This window comes from Megachile rotundata, chromosome 3 (genome assembly GCF_050947335.1).
Source record: "Megachile rotundata isolate GNS110a chromosome 3, iyMegRotu1, whole genome shotgun sequence".
NCBI lineage: Eukaryota > Metazoa > Arthropoda > Insecta > Hymenoptera > Megachilidae > Megachile > Megachile rotundata.
The window spans coordinates 20,874,553-20,897,422 of record NC_134985.1 but is presented as its reverse complement, the minus strand read 5'-3'; the positions used below and the strand labels follow the sequence as shown (position 1 = coordinate 20,897,422).

Here is a 22,870-nt window from a genome sequence, read left to right as displayed (position 1 = left end):
TTTTTCCCACACCCCTTACAATCAATTTTGCAACGATTATCTTTGTTTCTTTGTTGCATAATAATATCTGCGCAACATCCGAGTGAAAATGATCCACCATTTCGCCGTGTGAGATCTAATTTGCGGGTAACGGCAAAAAATTAACCAATAATTACCGAGAAGATCAGGGTCCAGCAGCGAAAGGATGCTACGTTGTCTTATTTTGCGCCTCGTTGTTTTCGCGAATAATTTTGCAAGCAAATTGCTAGGCTGCCGTAATCGGATCAATTTTCCGTGGAAGTAAATTTGCACGTTTCGTCGAAGATTGAATCTGTTGGGTGCATTTTTGAAACATAATAGAGTAGTGGTCGTGTGGCCAGAAACAAATTGCTTTTTAAATTACGATATATCGGTGAAACGGTTTTAGCTCGGGAACTGCAGGGGTTACCGTGTAATCAGGCCCGCCATTCGATGTCAATTCATCATTTCCCATGCAAATACGATTCATTGCCACGCTAGAGGATTTCTCGTCGTTCTTCGCGTAATGATAAAGCATTCTCTAAATGGTTACACGTTGCCCGCACTTCCGACTTTGAGAACTCGCGGCCTTACATCCTGTGTAATCTCGAATGTCAGAATAAGCGTTTATGGTTCTTACGCACGGTCGTGCCAGCAGTTCTTAAGGATGCTGAAGACAAATTGAAGGGAACACGCTAACTATTCATTTTCTTTATCTTCCCGGACACTTTGCTTTTTAACGCTGTGATTTGCGGCGAAAAAATAATCGAAAAGTGCACGGGATAACCGTAAATAAATGTCGAATTAATTTCGAAACCGGGAAGAGAATCCTGCGCTTCTTCGAATTTCCGAATGCTAATGGGAAGCGAATTTATTGCTTCCCGTGGGAATGGAATTTCTTCATTCTTCTCCGAATACACTGTTCGATATTAATATGCAGCTTGTGTGGCTGCCAGCATGAATTCTGTGTTGCGTTGGATATGTTTGTACAGTTTCGTCTATAATAAAGTTCGAACGGCGATTAACGGTTCCGAGGCGCCGAAAATGCTAATGAAACCGTATTCATCGTTCTTTTATGGAAAGGTTCGATTAATTTCAATTAATTCCCGTATCTTCGTTTACAAGACTGTTACTTTTTACAGTTCGGTTTTAATCGATATCTCGATACGCGGATGTTCACGACATTGGTATTCATGTTTACACGCTGCATACAATTAGTATTCGCCCGTCCATTTGCTTTCCGTTATTAGTATTCAGTTTCACGTACCCGTTACGATTGGTATTTTCTTTTATATCTTCGCGCAATTACTTTCTGCTTTTATACTCCTCGCAATTACTTTTTATACTCTAGACTCTAGATACTTTTTAGATATTCATTTTTTGTACTTCTTGTTATTTGCAGTCTGGGCTGTCATGCTCTATCAGATTGGGATTTGGATTTTTCTACTCTTTACAATTAGTATTTGCCTTTTCTTAACCTTCACGATTTGTATATACAGTTTCTAGTGCACTTCAAATACTGGAAGTTTTATCTATTTGACTTTTTATAATTAATATTGCTATTTTTCATAAACCCACATGCACATTATAATCATTAAATGCTGACATTACATCTGCAATCAATACTTTAATCAATCATCAGTCACGTACAGTAATTTTCAAACTTGATGTCACTTGGAAAAAGTTTTTGTGATATTGTTCTGATCAGACGTCGTACAGACCTATCACTACGAATAGCACAATGTTAAACGCCACTGAAACTTGATGTTACTTAGAAAAACTTTTCATGCTATTGTTCTGATCAGTCATCACTAAACCCTATCACTACAAAATCGCACAATGTTGAGAGACTTTCAAACTTGATGTCACTTGTACAAACTTTTATGCTATTGTTCAAACCTATTGTTGATCAAACATCGCACAGACCTATAACTACAAATAGCACAATGTTAAACACCTTCGAAACTTGATGTTACATGGAAAATGTTTTCATGCAATTGTTCTGATCAGTCGTCACTCAAACCTATCACTATAAAATCACACAACGTTGAAGATCTTCAAACTTGATGTCACTTGTACAAACCTTTATGCTATTGTTCAAACCTGTTGTTGATCAAACATCGCACAGACCTATAGCTACAAATAGCACAATGTTAAACACCTTTGAAACTTGACGTTACTTGAAAAAACTTTTCATGCTATTGTTCTGATCAGTCGTCACTCAAACCTATCACTACAAATCGCACAACATTGAAGACTTTCAAACTTGATGTCACTTATACAAATTTTTATGCTATTGTCCAAACCTATTATTGATCAAACATCGCACAAACCTATCACTACAAATAGCACAATATTTAACACTTTTGAATCTTGATGTTACATGGAAAATGTTTTCATGCAATTGTTCTGATCAGGCGTCACTCAAACCTATCACTATAAAATCACACAACGTTGAAGATCTTCAAACTTGATGTCACTTGTACAAACTTTTATGCTATTGTTCAAACTTATTGATCAAACATCGCACAGATCTATCGCTATATATCCCACAACTTCAAAGACCATTATGCTACCAAAAGCATCGAGTATAAGTATATTCGAAGGTAGAAGTACCACACACGTTCCGTTACAAATTACACCGAGTGTGAATGTCGGAGTGAACCAAAGACGTCGTTAAAGTGTGAATACTAATGAAGAACCTGATTTCTTGTTTCAGGAAAGTGTGCAGAAGCTGCAGGTGTCCCAGGGAGGAGCATCAGCGGACTTCGACGGAGGCGGGCGGTCCCTCGGGACTCGGCCTCGGTCCTGGTCCGCCGATGGCCATGGCTATGGCTTTCCAGAGCGGGGCCGCCGGTTCTTCTCACCAGGAACCCTTCAAGAGTCCTATGCAAGCGGCTCCAGCAGGGCTCGCGCTTCAGGAGGCCCTGATGCATCATCAGAGGCACTCGCAGAGCGACGATGACAGCGGATGCGCGCTCGAGGAGTACACGTGGGTGCCACCTGGTCTCAGGCCGGATCAGGTAAGAAACCTCTCTGCTTCGAATACTGATCTCCACCGATATCCATCTGATTCCGCTCCTTTCTGAGCCTGTGTCCTCGACGTATGGAAACGCTCGATCTTCCTTTCGAGAGACAGACATTTTCTTCTTTTACCTTCCAAGCACATTTTTTTAACGATGCACTTTTTACTTGTGTCTGAACAGAGACTCAAAATGCAATTACACGTGTACGAGTCTTGAAATGTCCCAGAAAGGAGACTTCTGTTTCTTTAGTTAAGTAGTATAGTTTATTTAGGTAAAGTATTTGATCAGACTTGAAACAGTTAGGCTTGAAAGTAGACTTAATCCTAGACCTTATCACGAGTTGTATCATCTTCTCATCATCTTTCTATTAGCAACATATTTGAACTAATTTTGAAGTAGAATCGAGTTGCACGGTTTTGCGAATGGTTCGAAAGGAAAGAGGTTTCACCAAAAGATTCGAGCATTGCGAAACTTTCGAGACCTTCGGAGTATCAAGTGGGCGCGCCTTGATACGCCGTGCGGCATACGCGGTGACTTTTAGGTTTGCACAAAGGTTGACTTTCTCTCCGCGAGATTTATCGGGGCAGTTTCTGAGGCACCCAAAACACATGGTTTAGAATCATGGGAAATTTCCGGGAGTTTCAGATCCCACATTTCTTGCAAAACCTTCTTAATCGGACAGATAGAACAAAACCAGCAATATGGTGGAATCATGATTTCTCTCTAGATAATGACTCTAATTTTGTACCCTAAACATCGTTCAGAGCTATGATAACATATTGAAGAGTTCTCCGAATCTTCGATCATCTAAATTGCCTTCCAGTGAATATTTATGGAAATGGTACCTAAATTTCTTGACGTAGATCCATCGAACGCGGTCAAAACGCATAAGTAGAACGCAGAGAAATAAAAGCAAGAGACCTGTTCCCAATGTTTTGTTCAAGGGAGGAGTCCATCACGCGTCCCGTGTAACTGTAAGCATTTCGTATCTGAATTATTCATGGACGATCAATATCGGGCATCTCGACGGCGATAAACAAAGCTTTTAACATGTAGCATCCTTGAATCCCTTTTGGACAAGGCTGTTAAGCTACTCTGTCATCCTGAGAGCACGTACGAATACGCATGCAGAAACTAAATGCCTTTGCAACTCGGTGTTTTTTTATCGACAGAAAAATTGATTAAGCGTTGCAATATACAGGATGATACATCGTTGTTATTTATGTCGATATAATTAAGTCTGTCAGGATAAAATTGTTTCTGATTCACCGATAACGCGAGATCCTTTTCCGCGAAGGCTTCTTTTTGAGTTTTGTAACAGAATGAAATTGCTCCTGATCTGCAGGATCGAACTATTAACTTTTAACTACTTTTTTTACTTGTACCGCCCATATCGAAACGATGTAGTGCGCATACTTTCAGGCGATCCATCATACTTCCAAAACCCAGCCCTTTCAATTTCAGTAATCCTCGCAGAGAATATAATAAGGTTCCGCTTCAAATTCCTCTACACACCATTGGCGTAACTAGCTGGGGACCTTAGTGGGTCTGTAATAGCAGAATATCGTTCTGTAGATTCCATCGTACACTTATTAATTGAGAAGTTTTTACGGTTTCCAAATTGATTTGCAAACTTAATTTCCAAGGTACAAATCCCCAGATCATCTTAGGAGTATTCAAGATTTTAAATCCAAGTCAGAACTTCAAGACTTCAAGACTCAGAATCTAAGATCTACAAGTTCCTGATTCCCGATTGCCTAGATCCTCGAATCACTACATCCTTGAATCCTTGATCCTCCAATCTCTGCAACTCCGAATCCCTATATCCTCTACTCTCTACGCTCCCCAATGTCTATATCTCGAAATACCCTATGTCCTGAAATCCGTAGACGCCCAGGTCCTGGGACCCCCAAATCCGGAGACTCCCAGATCTCTCTAGACCCCTAGATCCTGAGACCCTCAAATCCGGAGACTCCCAGATCTCTCTAGATCCCCAGATCCCGAGACCCCCAGATCCCGAGACCCCCAGATCCCGAGACCCCCAGATCCCGAGACCCCCAGATCCCGAGACCCCCAGATCCCGAGACCCCCAGATCCCGAGACCCCCAGATCCCGAGACCCCCAGCTCCCGAGACCCCCAGATACCGAGACCCCCAGACCCTGAGACCCCCAGCTCCCGAGACCCCCAGATACCGAGACCCCCAGCTCCCGAGACCCCCAGATACCGAGACCCCCAGATCCCGAGACCCCCAGATCTCTCTAGACGCCCAGATCCCAAGATCTCCAGATCTCGAGACCTCCTGATCCCGAGACCCCAAGATCTCGAGACCCTCAGATCTCTCAAGACCCCCAGATCCCGAGACCTCCAAATCTCTACACCTCGAAATTCCCAAATCCTCACCTCCCAGAGCTCTCAAATCCCCAAATCCCCAAACCTCCAAAATCCCTCCACAACAGATTAGAACCCGTGACTTGCCTTCAACGTATCCCCTAATTACGCCAATGCGTGATAGCTCGAAACGAAAGAAGAGGCGAAGGTTACGTTGGCCTTCCAGGCGATCGGTCTTAATTACAATCGGCGCGTACACGCGGTGTGTCGCAGGTACACCTGTACTTCAGCGCGCTACCGGAAGACAAGATCCCGTACGCGGGCAGCGCCGGCGAGCGGGAGCGGGTGAAACAGCTGCTGCAGCAGCTACCGCCGCACGACAACGAGGCGAGGTACTGCAGCGGGTTAACCGAAGAGGAGAAGCGGGAGCTGAGGGTGTTCGCCGCGCAGCGGAAACGCGAGGCGTTGGGACGAGGACACGCGAGCCAACTCGACAGGCCTCACGGAGCCGGGTGCCGCGAGTGCACCAGGCCGATCGCCGCCGGTGAAATGGCGGTCGCTGCCAGCCGGGCTGGTCCATCCGCGCTGTGGCATCCGGCGTGCTTCGTCTGCTGCGTTTGCAGGCAACTGCTCGTCGACCTGATATACTTCTGGAGGGACGGCAGACTCTACTGCGGCAGGCATCACGCGGAGACCTTGAAGCCGCGATGCTGCGCCTGCGACGAGATCATTCTCGCCGACGAGTGCACCGAGGCCGAAGGCAGGGCCTGGCACATGAGGCACTTTGCCTGTCTCGAGTGCGATCGACAGGTAAATCGCCTGTTACTCTTCTTTGGATTCTTCTTGAAATCTCTTCGTGATGCGAGCATTCCCTGGCATCTGTTGCGTGAGCTTTCGTTCAGGTTTCGATGTTAGGCTACGTGTTTCTGTGCTTCTGGGTATATCTGACGAGACTTTGGTTCAATTTAGTTGGACATTATGGTTTACCAACTTATTGCACCCATTTACCAATTCATTTGTACATTTGCTTCTCCTGTTTATGAATGTATACTGTTAATGGGTATGCAAACGGTGTACAGATACTGAACACCATTCGAACAGACATTAATAAGTTAAGGAACAAAATGTAGATGTACAAAACTTCAATTAAAGATTTCAGTAATTGGTGATCGATGCATTGTCCCTAAAAGTGAAAGGTTTGTAAGTCGCCTGATCTGTAAACGTATCTGTCCACTCCGCAAACGTATAACAGACCTTGATGTACAATGACTGCATACATATTCGCAGACTTGTCTGAATAACATCAGGAAGAGAAATTATCTATATCCATCATTCGAGCAAGAGACGTCTGGAGATCCACGTCAGCGCTCAAAAGGTGTTGAATAAACACCTACCAGATGACGAGGCTGACAGCGAGTCTAGCTTGTTTGGTTAACGCTGGTGACAGGTTTTGGTAACAGAACTCGCGTGTATTTTCTAATTTCTGTGTTAATATTGATACAAGGATATCTCAGGTATAATCAGGGACCACCAACTTTGATTATCTGATTTTCAAATTTCGAGAAATACGTTACATCTCCATAAACGCGCAAAGAATGCACCGTTGTGCGAAAAAACTGGATCTCATAAAAGTGAGCAATCGTAATCTCATTACGAGTAACAATTTTCCGAAAGGATTGAAGGCAAGTTCTTATGCGAATTAAGATTCTTAAACGATCTTAAGCAGCGATAATTCGCGCTAATGAGCATAAGTGCCCTCTTCATATTCACGCGAACCCATAATTTATAACCGGCATGCCGATCTGCATAGATCAGGATCAACTTCTCCCTCGTGTTATCGTGACGACTCATCGGAGACCTTCGATACTCAGCCGCCGTGTTCCTCTTGTTTTCTTCGCTTTAATTACCCCTGCATCGGCTGCAACTTTATCACCTGAAACGGATTAGCGACGTAAAACGAGTACGATTTCATTGCATAGCGTGTACGGGTGGAAAAGAGCAGGGACTGAAAAAAGGCAACCCGAGGGATGCCGGGAGAGAAAGCGAGACAGATTCTTCGATCGATCGGATTTTTTGCAACGTGACAATTATTTACGCCCGGTAACCATGTCCGTTGAGAGTCATTTACCCCCGAGCGTTGGAACGATTTAGCTGTCAGCCTCAGGAGTTATCCCCTTTATATCCTGTGACGGCCGTCCGTGGCATACGGTTCGTGCACGATAATTCATTGAATCTAGGTGTCGATAAATGTCATAGCCATGCCCGTTGCATTCTGCACCCTGGACAATGCTTCTTATCGCCCGTGCAGAACGCGCTATAATGGACGATGGAATCTATTTCGCCTTTCTGAGGTCTCCGAGCGTCGTAACGTTGTGCGTTGATGCTTCGATCGACAGGAGCATGTTGATTCATGGAACAGCCACGATCGATGATAATTGTCGTGCATTCGATGACTGGTACATACTGATCGTCCAAGATCCTCTTGGTTGCTCAAGGCCGCTTCTTCTGCTACTCTCAACTATGTCATTAGCTATTTGTGAGCTACTGTTGCCTCGACAGCGATCTGATTGCTTCTGATTAGCTTAATGACCATTGCGATTTTGTAACCTGTTCGTTTGTTCTAGACCTAACGATTGGATACATTTGATATGAAAATAGCATGAATTTGAAACTTTTGTATGTGGTAATTTTCTTGAAATCTTGGTTATGATTCAAAGTTTAACATATGATGTGTCAGTAGGTGTTGCTTCGTTGTTTATTTTGTGTGATGTGAGTCATTCCACATAGTATTTATCTACCGCAAACTTTCAAGTTCAAAGTATGCTTTAAGTGTTATTATGTGCTACTTCATTGTTGATTTTCGATGCCCGTCGCTTGCTTCAGTCAGCCATTTTGTGTACCGTATAAGTCAGCCATTCCACGCAGTGTTTATGTAACCTTGCAACTTCAAATTCATGTTCCATAACTACTACTTTGCTGCACATTTATATCATCAGACTGCCTCAAGCTTTACCGATGTTTCATTTAAGTCTAATTTATATGGAACAGAACTAACTTGGTCTCTAAATCCCACAAATAAAGAACGTATCAAAGACCCCGCCGTTCTGCAATGATTAAAACCAGCAAACGGAGAATTAATAATTAACGGTATCACTGTCCAAAGCGGTCTTATTACCCGGTCATCCCACAAAACGTGTTTCTCGGCAAAAGTCATCGAGTTTCATCAACCTCCCGTTCACCGGCCGTTATACATCGGTCTCGTACGACTGGTTTAATCTGGTCCGGATGAGCCAGCTCCTGGGAAAGCACAGGCTCATTTGCACGGAATCTGTCTTCAAAAGTCAGAAAGAGGTTTGAGGGCTAAATTTGCGTCATCGTTCTAGCTCGGGGGTCAAAGGTACGTGATGAGGGAAGGCAGACCTTACTGTCTTCGATGCTTCGACGCCTCCTTCGCCGAGTACTGCGACAGCTGCGGGGAACCGATCGGCGTCGATCAAGGGCAAATGTCGCACGAGGGTCAGCACTGGCACGCGACCGAGGCTTGCTTTTGCTGCGCCACTTGCCGCGCGTCCCTTCTCGGACGACCGTTCCTGCCACGAAGAGGTGCCATTTACTGCAGCATAGCCTGTAGCAAGGGAGAACCGCCAACAACGCCGAGCGACTCTTCCGCTGGACCGCCACCGCCGCCACCTTCCTTTCTACGGTACAGTCTCGTCTCACAAAATGTTGCGATCAGTTACTTCTAAGGATTTGAACATTTTGGATGTAGGAATTTCGGGGATGTAGATATTTAGAGACACGTGAATTTGGGGAGGTAGGTGTTTAGAGACATGTGAATTTGAGGATGTAGGTATTTAGGGACGTACAAATTCTGGGGCATAAAAATTTGGAGATGGTATTTAGAGCTTTTAGCACTCGGGTCCTCTGCAATTTGATTATACAAGAATTACGGAAGTCTATAAATTTGGAGACCGGTCTTTACACTGTCGTAACTTTAAAGGTCAATTAAAGTTCACGTCGATAGGACTTTAACTCCCGATGTCGTGAATGCCTGAATATCACAAGCTTGATGTAGATTTACAACCTAACTACAATGACAGAATAGTTTGTATAAAATCTAATAACCTAATAATTACCATCTGAGCAGGACTGGTCGACGACAACCTCCAACCAGCGAAGGATCCTCGAGCCCACCGCCTCCTCCACCACCTCCACCTCCGCCAGGATCTAGGCATACTCTGAGTTCCCCACGCAATTCGCCTCGAATGACCAGGAAACACCATCAAACGTCTACGTCTCTGGCGACGACACCCACGCAGAGTACGCTGAGTCCTGAATTCACTGCCGAAGGGTTTCCTTCTAGCGGCTCTAGACCTAGCGGTCTCGACCGGGTGCTTCTTGAGAGGAACCTCGAGAGACTACTTCAAGAACGTACTTCTCATCCTGAGGAAAACCGCAGCGAACTGGGAAGGTGACTTTCACCTATTTGAATCTGTTGAGGATCATCTTGTCGGAACATTCAGAGTCACTCTTTGAATAGTTTTGAAAATGTGTCGAAACATAGAATTACATTCGGTCCTAAATTAGAGGAAGAATGTAGTGTAACCAGACATAAGTACACTGTAGATGTATCATGAATTATGTAATGCATGCGGATGTCATAGAATGGTACTTTGAAGACTTCGAAAGGTGTGTCATTTAAGTTGAACGTGTAAATCTGCATCGCAGTTAAAAGCAGAAAATTTATTTCCTGTATAATAACTACATTAGGATTGTGTATCACAACTGCACGAGCATCCGCAATCTAGCTTCTTATTCAGACCCTAACTGTTACACCAGGAGGATCCCAATCAGGATCTGCAGAAATACTGGTCTTCGGCAGGTTATTTCTCACACGACACAAAGCAAATTCAGTGGAATCATAATCTGGTTTAAGACCGGTTAAACGCATAAAACCTTTAGCAGTTCATTCATAATCATGATTACGACTCGTCTAGCAAAACAAACGATAGTTCAAGCCAATTAACCCAGTCAATAACTCTTTCTTCTCAGGCTGATGCAAGCTAGGGATCGAGAGCCGTTAAGGTGCGTTCAGAATTGCGCTCCATCCCACGCGTCGAGCATGCCGGAGCTGCCTCCGCCTCCTCGGCCGTCTTCCGGGGCATCGGCGTCGGCGTCGACGTCCACATCGACCGGCGTCGTCGGAGCTATGTCTGGCGTAACCTTGGCCCAAGAGTCGGCGACGTTGCCGGCGAACCTCGTCATCGGGCAAACGGATCCTCCGACGCCGACGTCGCGACGCGTACGGTTTCAAGGGGATCTGGACGTGAACGATCACGACGCGTCGTCGCGTGTTCCGATCTCCCCCGCCAACGACAGGAATTCGTCGTCCTCACCCTCTCCGCCACCCGTCTCCTTGTCGAGAACGAATGTGTCTCGATCGAGGAGCTTACAGCCGGAGGAAGTCGCCAGCACGTCTGCGTGGGGTACGTGAACTTTCGTATTCCGAATATGAGAAGCTTCCCCGAGGAATTTACTGGCTTTCGGAGGAAGGGCTTCGAGTGGATATTGGTTTTATGTGGCATGATACATATGGATGATTCTGCTATTACTGCTGCTATATCTATTATATCGAACTGTTTGCTGTGATACACCTTTTAAAACAGCTTCTTCGACTAACAGAATGGTGAAGATTCTACCAGTTCTTTTTCATTCAGAGAGCTTGAGGAAGTTACATCTACATCCTCCTAGATCCGATCTTCTAGATCAGAGATTCCTTAACATTTATGAGACAAGGTCCACATTCCAAAATAATGGATTAAATAAACTTTACTAGTTTGGGAATCTCTGTCCCACATCTGCATCTACTATTCTATAAATCTCTCACGTCTGCAGTACTTCATGCACATTTTCCAGATCGCACGCTGTATCTACGTCACTCGCTATAACTACGATGTCTGCACTAACCTAGTTACATCTGTGCTCGTTAATCGATTACTATACTATGTTACTATAATCGTAGGTGTAGCAGGAAGCTCAAAATCGAGGATGGACGGCGAAGACGACGACGTGGAGAGCTGCTGCTCCACCTGCAGCTCGTCTACCAGCTCCGACGAGGCTGCCGCGTATGCCCTGCCCCCCAGAAGGGCATACGGTGGTGTCAGGATTTCGTACGTGCCCAACGACGCTGTGGCCTGCGCGAGGAAGCGTACACCGACGTCGACGACGCCGAATCAAGGGCAAAGGGACTCGGAAAAATGTGTCGTGTCCTGATGATTCCCTCGACAATCTGGAGTTATTCTTTATTTATCGAGGAGGACGTTTTCACTTTGCAATTGAACGGCGCGGAAACTTGTCGAGCCTCGAATCAGATGTAAAAGGCGGAAAAAATGAAAGACGAGAAAACACAGTTCCTAACCGGCGTGACCGGCGTTTCTACGACGTCTTCCGTTCTCGAGGCTCGATGCGTTCGCCGTACAGGACCGAAAAGAGATAGGAGTTGCTCGTGTAAATAGTGAACGTAATACTTCCGAAACGATCGCTCGTGAATACCGGACAATCGCGAGGATCACGCTTCTTTTTCTATTTTTATTACACCCCGTTGATGTACTCGATGATAACGACGATGATACCGTTATATTTTATTACCATTGCCATTCCCGTTACGAGGTTATCGATGACCTTGTTCTTCGCAGTTCAAGGTATTCGGAATTCCGCACGGCGAATCCCGCGAGCTGCGAAGCGGGCTCTGCTCTGCGAGGCAGACACAGTATTCACTGTGATGCGAACGCGTCACGTTAACGCTATAAGTACAAATGACGAGCGTTCGATTCGATGTAGACAATCTTGAGAAGTATTCGGGAAATAAAGTGAGACGAAATCGATCGAAGCATTCAGTGGCTCACCGGAGAACCCACATATCCTTCGTTCTCTCAATCCTTAATCATTTCTGTTTTCTTTTTCGTTTAGATGTATTTCGGTAGATGGCGTGAAAAGTCATGTTGCCCGAGTGCAAGTTGATTAAATTGTATTTAGATTAGGATCAGACTTTTAGATTAGAATGATTCGTCTAATTCTTGCACTTTCACGCGAGACTAACATCTAGCAATGTGGATTATACATATAGTGGTCTAACGATTTTATGCGTGGTGATTCAATGCGTGGTTACTCCACTTGTAGTGATCCTACATGTGGTTACTCCACTTATGGTGTTTCTACGTGTAATGATTCTACACATGGTACCACTCGTAATGATTCTAAGCGTAGTTGCTCTACTTGTGGTGATTCTATGCGTGGTTACTCGTATTGATCCTACACGTGATACTGCGTGTAAGTGATCTAATGCGGTAACTCTACGCATAGGTAATACTACATGAGATGATTCTACGCAATGTGATCCAACGTGTGGTGATTTAACGCATTGCAATTCTGCACTCGTTTAATCAACCTGTGGGAATTCCACATGTGATTTAACGAATAGCTATTCCACTCATATGTACCACATGGTGATGCAAGGAACAGTGGTCAAACTTACAGACCTAATACTATTAATCTGACCAATCTACCACGATCCAAATCTCTAGAGATATCAACATTCCATAGGTTCCTCAGCTTCCTCGATCCACAACGTCTAGCAACGCGTCTGATCGTGTCCACATTTCTAACTCGTGGAAACTTTCTATCTGTCCAAGTTGGCCAACGCCAAAAACGACGACTTTCGTAAAAAGCATGCTATAAAGAGCGTTGCAGCGCGACCGACAGTAGAAAACTGCAAAGGAGAGGAGCATCGTGGTCAGAACGGAATGTCCCGATTGGGGAAAAATGAAAACGCATGGTCGAGCAGCGAAAAGAGCGAAAGTGGTTGGTTTCTCTCTGGTGCCCGAGATGTTTGTTGTTGTTATGGCACTATCTGGTGGTCGTCCCGGCCTCGTAAAGTCTCTTTCTCGCTTTCTCTCGACGCGTTTCACGCGGTTACCCGCCAAAGATCTTGTCTATAACGAACCGTCAGAGGAATCAGAAGAATGAGCCACGCTATTAGCCCGTCCACTTTTCCAATCGACGATCCTCGTTGCGAAAGATCAATGCCATTAGCATATAAGCACACGCCTACGACCGCGTGCGTCCTGTGTATTGACTAATCGTTCAGTGTCTGACAAAGACATCGAAAGGATGCTCGATTATGTCACGTCAACTCGGGGAACAACGAACAGGTACAAGGTTATATAATTGTGGTTCATTGTATGGACTATCTAGAAGGTATATTCGCTATTGATTTATACGAGATGAAAAATTACTGGATTACACGACGAGGATTTACTCGGTGTAATTGCGAAAGGCATTTGTCTCGGTACCTGACGAGATTGAATATTCTAGGAATAAGTAGGCTAAGATTTATGTGTTCTTTTTTCTTTCGTTTGTGTATTTTATTTGTAGAACGTAGGCTACATGAAATTCTAGATTATATTACAGCATCATTGCTAACAAATATTACTTAACAGTTTTAGGTAAAACGTGGTATGTAGATACTAAAGTGCGAGCAAAATTTCTTCATGGATCGCGTGTCTGAAACTGTTACATAGTCAATTACGAAAATTGAAGTACTTTGCACTCGGCGCAGGTGAATGAACGTTCAAGTTTTTAAAAAATCAGAGAGGTTTTTCTACATTTACAGCATTTGTGATGTTCCAAGATTACCGTACTCAGTTGACATTAACTCTCGGAAAATTTAAAGTTGCTCAGCGCATTAACTAGGCTGCGGTTGTGCAACGATAGCGGGAGTAAGTGACTCGTGCCAGTCGTGCACGCCTGAAAGAGAACGCACTCTCGCGTGGATGTTCATTTTCACGGAATCCTCGTGGAACGCATAACATAGTCCGTTGTATTATGGTTATGGATCGCATCACCATTGTATTGTTTCCGCGAACGTTTCCTTTAACACGCTCGCTATTGCAAGTGCATTTATGAGGAAAAGCAGGAATGAAGATGAAAAGCGAACAGTTTATTCAAATAGGTGAATGTGAACTTTAGGAAGAATCAAGGATTACGTAAGTTGTGTTCCGATATATCATAACACTTGGTAATGGAAATGTATTTGGTCCAATTTCAAATTTGATGCATATTGGTCCATGCAGTCTGTGGATATAAGTACAAAGATACACCAACTCACTCATCCACACATGTGAAAAATACCGTTGAAAGATAGTACAAGCGAGTACTATTAGAGAGTACAATTAGTGTGTACAGTGATGGGGAGAGCTATTAGCTAGCTATAATGATGATGAATCACCAGAGTGCCACAGACCTCCACTGTCAGTAAAACCATACCAGCCAAAGCTACAGGTATCCGTGTACAAATTGCAATACATCGAAAGAGCATTTATTGTAAACCGAATATTAAACGACAACTATGCAAAATATGGAACTATCAGTTCCAAGGTATGTTTATTAGAAAACCCTCCTACCTCGAAGAATCCAGCCACATTTTTCACTAGCATCCTGTTGGAATAAAAAGAACACCTTCCTAGCTCTCCATTCTATCCATATTCTTTATTCCACATTAACTATCTGCAAAAGGTATAGCAGGTAAGTCTCTGCTGGCGTACGAGGTGCTTATACGCCGCAGAATGTAGCAAAGAATGCCCGTGGAAGGAATAGGAGTCCCACTGGCCATAATATTGAGAGCCGCACACGCAACTTCTCTTGCTATTCCATGTACACTTAGTGCCTTAACCGATGGATAATGACGACACTGTCACGAAAACGTATTCCGCAAGGAATATTCCCCCTCACCTTGTGCGCCAACCCTCCAGGCCATTCCTTCTAGCCTCCTACAGCATGTTACCACATCAATTTATGTAACGCTCAGGCTATAAGCACCTAATCGAACAGCCTTATCCTACAACGGGAACAGGTTATGGATTTAAAATTCGTTCGCTGATCGGATGCCTTTTATGATCCTTAAGAACGTGGCAGGAAAAGGACATCGCATTTAATCTAAGCCCATAAACAGAATGGGGCATTCAAGGTTTCTAGGTCTTTAGTTCTGACGGACGTATTTGGCGCAGCGTGTGCACATTGATTGTATTGTTTAAATAAAACGATTAAAAGTATACTTCTGTTTAATTCAAACCCCTTAGACCTAAAAGGACAAACTGAGATAAGAGGTGCCACAGATTTCATCAGCTGGTTTGATGAACCGAAACCATCAGTGCCGTTTAAATCACGGGGTTGAATGAAATTTTCATATCCCGTTATACGAAGCCTGATTCACGCGCGAGTCACGCTGTTCCGTGTAGAAAGAGAACGCGTTCTTCATTTGCAGAATCACTATATCCCGGAAAAATGCCATTCCGCTGCACATGGAAGAACGTGTTCATATAATCATCACAGCATGCGTACTCCGTAGTACGCAATGGCTGCACTTCCCATAGATGCTGCAGAAACCGCTGGGTGAAATATCCTCGCATGGTAGCTGGTGTCGTCAAAAAACCCATTTATGGAGACACCCTGGGATGATCACGTTGCTTATGATCGCGCATAAAGAAGCAGGCAAAGTAGCCAAGTCGTGAGACAGTCCGCTATGCATTAAATGCACATAAACACTGTCAAATTAAACTAAAATTGCAAGTTAATCCGCTGTCTGGAGAAACCTGCTTTTCCAACGGCGAAGAATGCGCAAAATTCCACCGCTGATCGTGTTGTACTATCTGATCAAGCGCTAATACTTGAGCAAGGTGCCTGGGTGTGGATCTGCTGTATTACAGAAAAATTAAGGCTGATGGAGATTCATCTCTTAAGCCCCTCACAAAATACTAAAGCTGCTTATGGAGTTGGCGGATGGATATTAAAATGAGAGGACAGTGTATGATAACGTTTATTACAACGCGTAGATGCAGCAATGCGTGAAGGTAGTGTGGAAATAACACATAGGAAACTAATGCGTGGAAAAGTGATATAATGTATAGAAATAGCACGTGGACAGTTTAGCACGTAATGAAACAATGTGTAAATCGGTGATTATGTGGACGACCAATGCATACGAATCGCGTGGTGAAACTAACGTGTGGTAACAACACATAGCACACAAAACTCAACAAATTAACATACAACGATATAGTACATCTCGCACACAACAGATTTCCGTTACCATAATGCAAAGCGATATTAACCGTGGTGAAGGTAAATGACCCGTTTACACATCGCTAACAACCACTTGCTGAAGCAATGTTTCGGAAGTATAAATCGCCTTCGAGTATAAAAGAATTTCACAAGAGGAACACGGAATAAAGAAAATGAACGTTCGTCATAATCAAAGGAGGAGCCGAAAGTTTTATGGATCGTAATCGTGTCAAAGGCTGAGTCGCGAGTTAATCATACGCGACGTAAGTAGGCCGACCTGGCAAAAACAAACGATCTGTGCACACGGCGAGATACATATAATTGCCGGCACATTGCTAGCGGTTCGTAAAGTATTCCAGCAAATCCGACATACATTCCAGCGCGGATCCCGCTCCTTACGTTTCACCTCGCCGTGGAATGCAGTCACCTTGTGGCAGGTGTACCGAACGTCCTCAAACGTTACACCGTACTTTCCCCGATTTGAATTCGAACCTAGAGAGATTGATGAGCACCGACCCGAAAAATCCTAGGCACATACCAGATACCGGTCCATGATCGAAGAGAACCTAATAGTCGCATCACGGGAAGTAGACTAATGTTGCGTGAAAGTGGCAACTTCCTAGGTAACAGACGAGTGAAACGGCCTTGAATGTCCGGAATCTTCGATCAGAACTGTAACGCGTGTCGAATGAAACTTGTCCAAGCTCCAGAAGTTAGAACGGCTAGATGTAGGTAATAATTATTATTGCACGATGATATGCAAGTGTTGGCAAGAATTCCGCATGCTTTGATCGCGGGGAAAAAATCCGTGAAAACAAGCAATCAAACCGGATAATTCCAGGCTAGAGCCGAACTAACGGGTCCATGGAGCTCGTTTACGCGACCTCTGGACGGTCATCCCGTGGTTAAATGCGCGAGAGGCTTTCTCCGTGGCTTGGAATGCGGCCTCTCCCTCTGACCGGCTCTCTGGCTCGCTTCGAGGACAACCACGGAGGTACGTCGGCCTCCAGGACTGTTCCTTCTCGAGTTTTAGTTCCTCTGCAGCTTACCGGAAAATCGGGATTTGCAACTTGTTTCTAGAAAAGTGGACAGAGTTCAAGTTTCTACTCTTCACTTGGACTCAAACTGGATTTAAGGAGCAATGAAGAAAAACCAGATCGAAGGACAGTCCTTAGATATGCACCTTTAACTATATGTTTATGAATTTAACAGGTTGTGTTACAAGTGCAAAAAAGTGATCTATTGTAAGTTCGATGGTGGAGCGTCAAAGTGTAAGTATTTAATACGAGTTTTGATAAATGCAAAATTTCTTTGGTTTCCCTTTCATCGGAACAATTTACTTCGAAATGAATTCATTTGCTCGTACGTGCTCGAGTAATCTCGCGTTGCAAAATGTTGCCTTGCTAGTGACTCAGTAATTAAACATTTCCAGCGCGATAGCACGCGAAAAATTATCCATGCGTGGAGCTGTTTCGATTAAAGATCGAGCATTTACCGCAGCATGCCGATGTACACACGTGTAGACAGAACTCGGTTGCGTGACTAAGCATCGAGCGAATGCTTAAAACCTACCACTTCGTTCTACATCCGAAATGAATTAGATATCCGTAAGGTTTTACATTTTGCAACTGTCGAAACATGTTCATTATAAAAAATGCACCAACATGCACGAACCTAGAACCACCCAGAAAATTCAGGAATTTAAATCTAGTCTCAACTTATGAGACTCTATAGCTGAACTTATTCCCTAAATTTGGGTAGCTTTAGATTTATCGAACTGTTGCGAAATTGTTTTGGAAATCTGGGGATCCCTAGAACTGCCTTAAACTTACAAGGTTCTTGACTACGATCTCTAAATACATCTGCATTGTAAATATTTTTTAATCATTCAGATATTTCTCTAAAGGAATTATATGCTTAAGTGAACCTACTCTAGGAATGCATTTATCATTTGTAAATCTAGGTATCCCTAGAATGTTCTATCGTAAACAATCTTGCAACAAGACTATAATTCAGGTTCTTATTTTTAAGTAAAATACTACATAGTTTTTAACGTGTGGCAAGAACGGGCAGGAATCTCGCGGGAGACAAAACTCGTTCTCCAATCTGTACGCAGCCCGAAGCGCGAATGAATACTATTCGATCAAGCTGTACGCCGCGTGTTCAGGCTGCTCGCTTTCCATTCCGATCGAAAGGTTTTGCCGCTACAGGTTAAAATGTACAGACTCTGGTATAAGCGCGAGGCCTGATTCGCGCTTGACGGGCACGCTTACTACGCGAGTAAAGCCAACTGAATGAAATTTAGTTTCCGCTCGAAGGATACCTATGTCGACGTATCGACGATATCGGAATACTGATTCCGCGCGAAGGCTGAATTGCATAAAATTTCGCGACCAGAAACGTAAACTCGTTTCGACCAAGTAGAATTTCACGAACGACTTTTTTTCCTACGTTGCGATTTATGCGTTTTCATAATTCCATGTAATCGCGTGGTTGCAATATTCCGACGTCGATCGATCAGTCTATTTCTCGAGCAACCGAATCTTTCCACGCGTCATGCTGCGAGACAAGATGGAAGGATATTCGCGACACCTATCACGCATGACTAGGATGTTCGAACGTGGACATCCGAAAAAGTTGGTCAAGATCGTTTGAAGGTCGCATCTACGCATTCCGCGCTCGTACACGGACATGGAGATTCGAATTGGAGGAAATCGAAGAGCAAGGATAGTTGGTCCAAATGTTGGGTGAAGTACTTGACGGTGTACAGAAATTGGAGGCAAATCGGTGACCCGAATGTCGTGTGGTCTGGCTGTCAGAGGGAGCCAGAGAGCCGCAAGAAGAGACGTCAGAAGTGTTCGGTGTAAGAGGCATATCGGCAGGGGAGGGTAGGGGCAGCGGTATCGGGGGGCTGAGGGGCAGCGCGAGAGCAGGTATTCAGGCGAGCAAGCACGGCAAGCCTTAAGAAAGCAGGCGAACAGGCAGTCGGTAATCTGGCGGGGGGCAAACGTTCGGGGCCGCGGGAGCGTAAAGTGAGTTTTCGCTCGCGGCTGCTTCGCAATGCCAGGCAGTCGAGGTGAGTCGAGTCGAGTCGAGCGGAGCCGAGCCTCTTCGAGTCAGTCTTGGACGTGGCCCCGTCGCATCCTTCTCGGCGCTGCCTGGTGTTGTGTCCTGGTGCACGGCTACCACCTGTCGAAATCGAACGATCTTTATCGCGTAACGTCCAAGCACCGCTGACCGTTCGCTCGATACTCTCGAAATGGCTGCAGTCTAAAAAACCGTCAAGGATCGTCGGCTCAGTGAATCACGACGGTTCGATCGCCTCTGCACGCATTCCTCTCTCTCCCTCCTTTGCTTCTCTCTTTTTCTTCCCCGCGACATTTGATCGCTCGAAGGACTTTGTTGTTTTCTCATCGACGATGACGTCGTCCAACCGGTGCATCGGTTGAGACCACGTCCTTTTTGGTGCAGTGATTTCGTGCGTGCGTGTTCGAGAGGATCAGCTGGAAGCGAGCGCTGTTCAACAGGTAGGACCTTATTCCTTTTGGACCTTTTTCGATGCCGGTGAATAGTTGCACGGCTATCGAGAAGGCTAGGAGAAACCGCGATGTTACGCGATCGTGGAAGAAAACCGAAAGTGCAGAACGCCAAGTGGAAATTGATACGAACGGGCGCTAACGAATCGGTCGTTCAGCAGATTATCCGTGGATCGAATAATCCGTTTAATAGCTCCGCATCTTCCTCCTTTTTTTCATCCACTTCCTGCATCCATCGCTCTGTATTTATATGCACCGCTGTATCCCGCGGTAATATCGCGCGTGTGGCGTAATAGCTCATTATACGCATAGAGCCCTGGGTGAGAGGAAGCTTAATGATACCAGCGTCATTGACGTTCCTCGCCTCCTCGTTTTTTCTTAATTACGCCCGAGAGGATTGCACCTCTCGTATGCATAATCCTGCGTAGCGAGTTCATCCTCCTACATTCTAACCTCTCCAAGCTGTCGCCGACGATCTCCACAGCGAGGATGCTTTTTTCCTGGCATTCCTTTCTCGTTATTCCGCTTGATCGCGCCGCTCCTATCGCCGCGGGATCGCGTAATATCCTCCACCGGTGAAAACGCAACGGGACGCAGTGAGAACGAAACGAAAATTGAATGAAACTCGCGTCCGTTAGAACGGCGTCGTTTTCCACGACACCACGAAGAAAGTGCTGTTCTCTCCGAAGGCTGCTAGTTTCGCTGGCTCCCGCGGTTGCACCGCAAATATTCATTTTCTCCTCTTCAACCGCGGAATCAATGAGAACGATCAGTCGCCACGCGTTAAAAACGCCATATTTTTTTCAGGAAAATCCTCTCCTAAACTTTTGCCATTGTCTCGCATTCGGAATATGATTCACATTCGTGTTTTGTACAAATACTCTGTCACTGTAATCCGAGCTAATTTCATGCGCTGTATTCTTTTTTATCGGGTGTAGCATGATGGCACTGCTGAGAATGTCCACTTATAAACTCGTTATTGGCGCTAATGACTTGTTTCTTTTTACGAGTATCGATGGGCAAGAGGAAATTTCTCTAAGAAAAATTTAATGTCCAAGAACTTCACTCGTTGACTTTGACACTCGTTGATTTGCGCAATTTAATGACATTGAAAGTGGACATAGAAATTTGGACATTTAGGAATTTTAAACCAGAAAATAAAATTAAAAATTTCTCACATATGTGTGTCCCTGAGTGAAGAATGTCTGCAACGCATCTGACTGTGCATTTGAAAGTATATTCAATAGTTTTCTACAAGATTATTGTGACGCACATGTTAAATGTCATAGCTGAGAGCTATTACACTACAGCACGTAGGTGAACAATGAGAAAAATTTTTTTGTAAGTTTATAATAAACGTACGTCGCGATAAATTCATGAGAAGAGTATATTTTTGAGGTGCCTTAATATTCTCCTACTGTATTTACGTCGTGTCGTCGCGTAATTTATTCTAGAAAAAAAGAACGAGACGCGCAGTATGTGGAAGGTAAACAGAAGAGCCCGAGAAAGTTTTGCCGCGCAGCTGGTAAACTGCGCAGTGCTCTTCCTAGGAAAGCGCGTTTATGTTCTTTTTATTGCAAAACCAATATAGAGAAACCGAGATGAAACCGGAAACCTAAGAGCAAAATGGCATAACAGAAATTAATGTATCATCACAATGTTTACGCGATAATAAAAGTGACAACGCTACGTATTGACGCGGGAAAATTTGAAATCGATTTAAAAAATTACAAATCGCTTGCAAATAATTACAAAAATTATAATTAAAGTCTGCGTACACTTCGAGTACGTTCCAGCAATTTTCAAAGAAAATTACCGTTCAATTCCGTCGAAGAAATCGATGATTATCGGGTTACTAGCCGACGTCCACTTGTCTGTCAAGACGATTCCTCACGAAGATCACGCACCAGATCGATCAACGACATTCAGAGCGCGAATAAGTAACATCGAGCACATCGGTAAGGACAACGACATCGGTGTTCACTGGAATGTCAACTCGTTTTCCACGAGCCGTCGAAGGCGGATCGTTTTCCCTACGTGGCCGTCTCCTTATTCGACTCTTACCTCACCTTCGCATTGGCGTAACTATCATTTTTACTCGATGAGCCTTCCACTCGTTATATTGCCACTTATTTCACTTTGCGTTGGATGGTTACAAATTAGAATTCAGTGCATTATGAGTTAATATTATATGGCAGTGCTTGGGGTTAATGTACGATGCGTAGACTGGACCACGAGTTTGACTCTCTACTCGTTATATTGCCACGCGTTGTATTACCTACGCAATGAGTATTCCACACATTGTATAGCTATACATAGGATTCATCACACGTAGGATTCACCATGCGTTACATCGCCACGCGTTAGATTCTCCATGCGTAGAATATTCCACGCGTTATATTGCCACAAGTGGAATTTCCTATGCGTTCTATCGCCACGCGTTGGATTCCCCACGCATAGAATTCGCAGTGCGCATAATAGCCACGCGTCTGGATTCTCTACGCATAGAATTCGCAATGCGCCGTATTGCCACGCTTAGAATTCTCCACGCGCTATATCGCCACGCGTAGGTGTCTCCACGCGCTGTATCGCCACGCGTAGAATTCTCTACGCGGTATATCGCCACGCGTAGAATTCTCCACGTGCTGTATCACCACGCGTAGAATTCTCCACGCGCTATATCGCCACGCGTGGAATTCTCCACGCGCTGTATCGCCACGCGTAGAATTCTCCACGCGTAGAATTCTCCACGCGCTGTATCGCCACGCGTAGAGTTCTCCGCGCGTTATATCACCACGCGTAGGATTCTCTACGCGTAGAATTTTCTACGCACTGTATCGCCACGCGTAGAATTCTCCACGCGC

The 22,870-nt window shown here is 44.6% G+C and overlaps 2 protein-coding genes across 8 annotated transcripts in view; both read left to right on the top strand.

Annotated features, from left to right (window-relative positions):
- LOC100878796 (uncharacterized) overlaps positions 1-12,236 on the top strand; it is a 114,857-nt gene extending 102,621 nt beyond the window's left edge. For 4 of the 5 annotated variants that reach the window (XM_076530234.1, XM_076530235.1, XM_076530236.1 and 1 more), the window contains 6 exons: positions 2,717-3,020; positions 5,626-6,162; positions 8,736-9,055; positions 9,500-9,823; positions 10,405-10,838; positions 11,375-12,236. In XM_076530234.1, coding sequence (XP_076386349.1) covers positions 2,717-3,020; positions 5,626-6,162; positions 8,736-9,055; positions 9,500-9,823; positions 10,405-10,838; positions 11,375-11,625 — 2,170 coding nt within the window. In that variant the 3' untranslated portion in view covers positions 11,626-12,236. The remainder of the gene's footprint in view (positions 1-2,716; positions 3,021-5,625; positions 6,163-8,735; positions 9,056-9,499; positions 9,824-10,404; positions 10,839-11,374) is intronic. The other variant, XM_076530237.1, reaches the window with a different exon arrangement.
- A 7,206-nt stretch (positions 12,237-19,442) lies between these two features.
- The window catches only part of nahoda (DOMON-like domain-containing protein nahoda), a 29,452-nt gene continuing 26,024 nt past the window's right edge, over positions 19,443-22,870 (top strand). The window contains exon 1 of one of the 3 annotated variants that reach the window (XR_001096989.2): positions 19,443-19,997. The gene's annotated coding sequence lies outside the window, so the exon portion shown is untranslated. The remainder of the gene's footprint in view (positions 19,998-22,870) is intronic. The other 2 variants (XM_076530232.1, XM_012292907.2) reach the window with 2 other exon arrangements.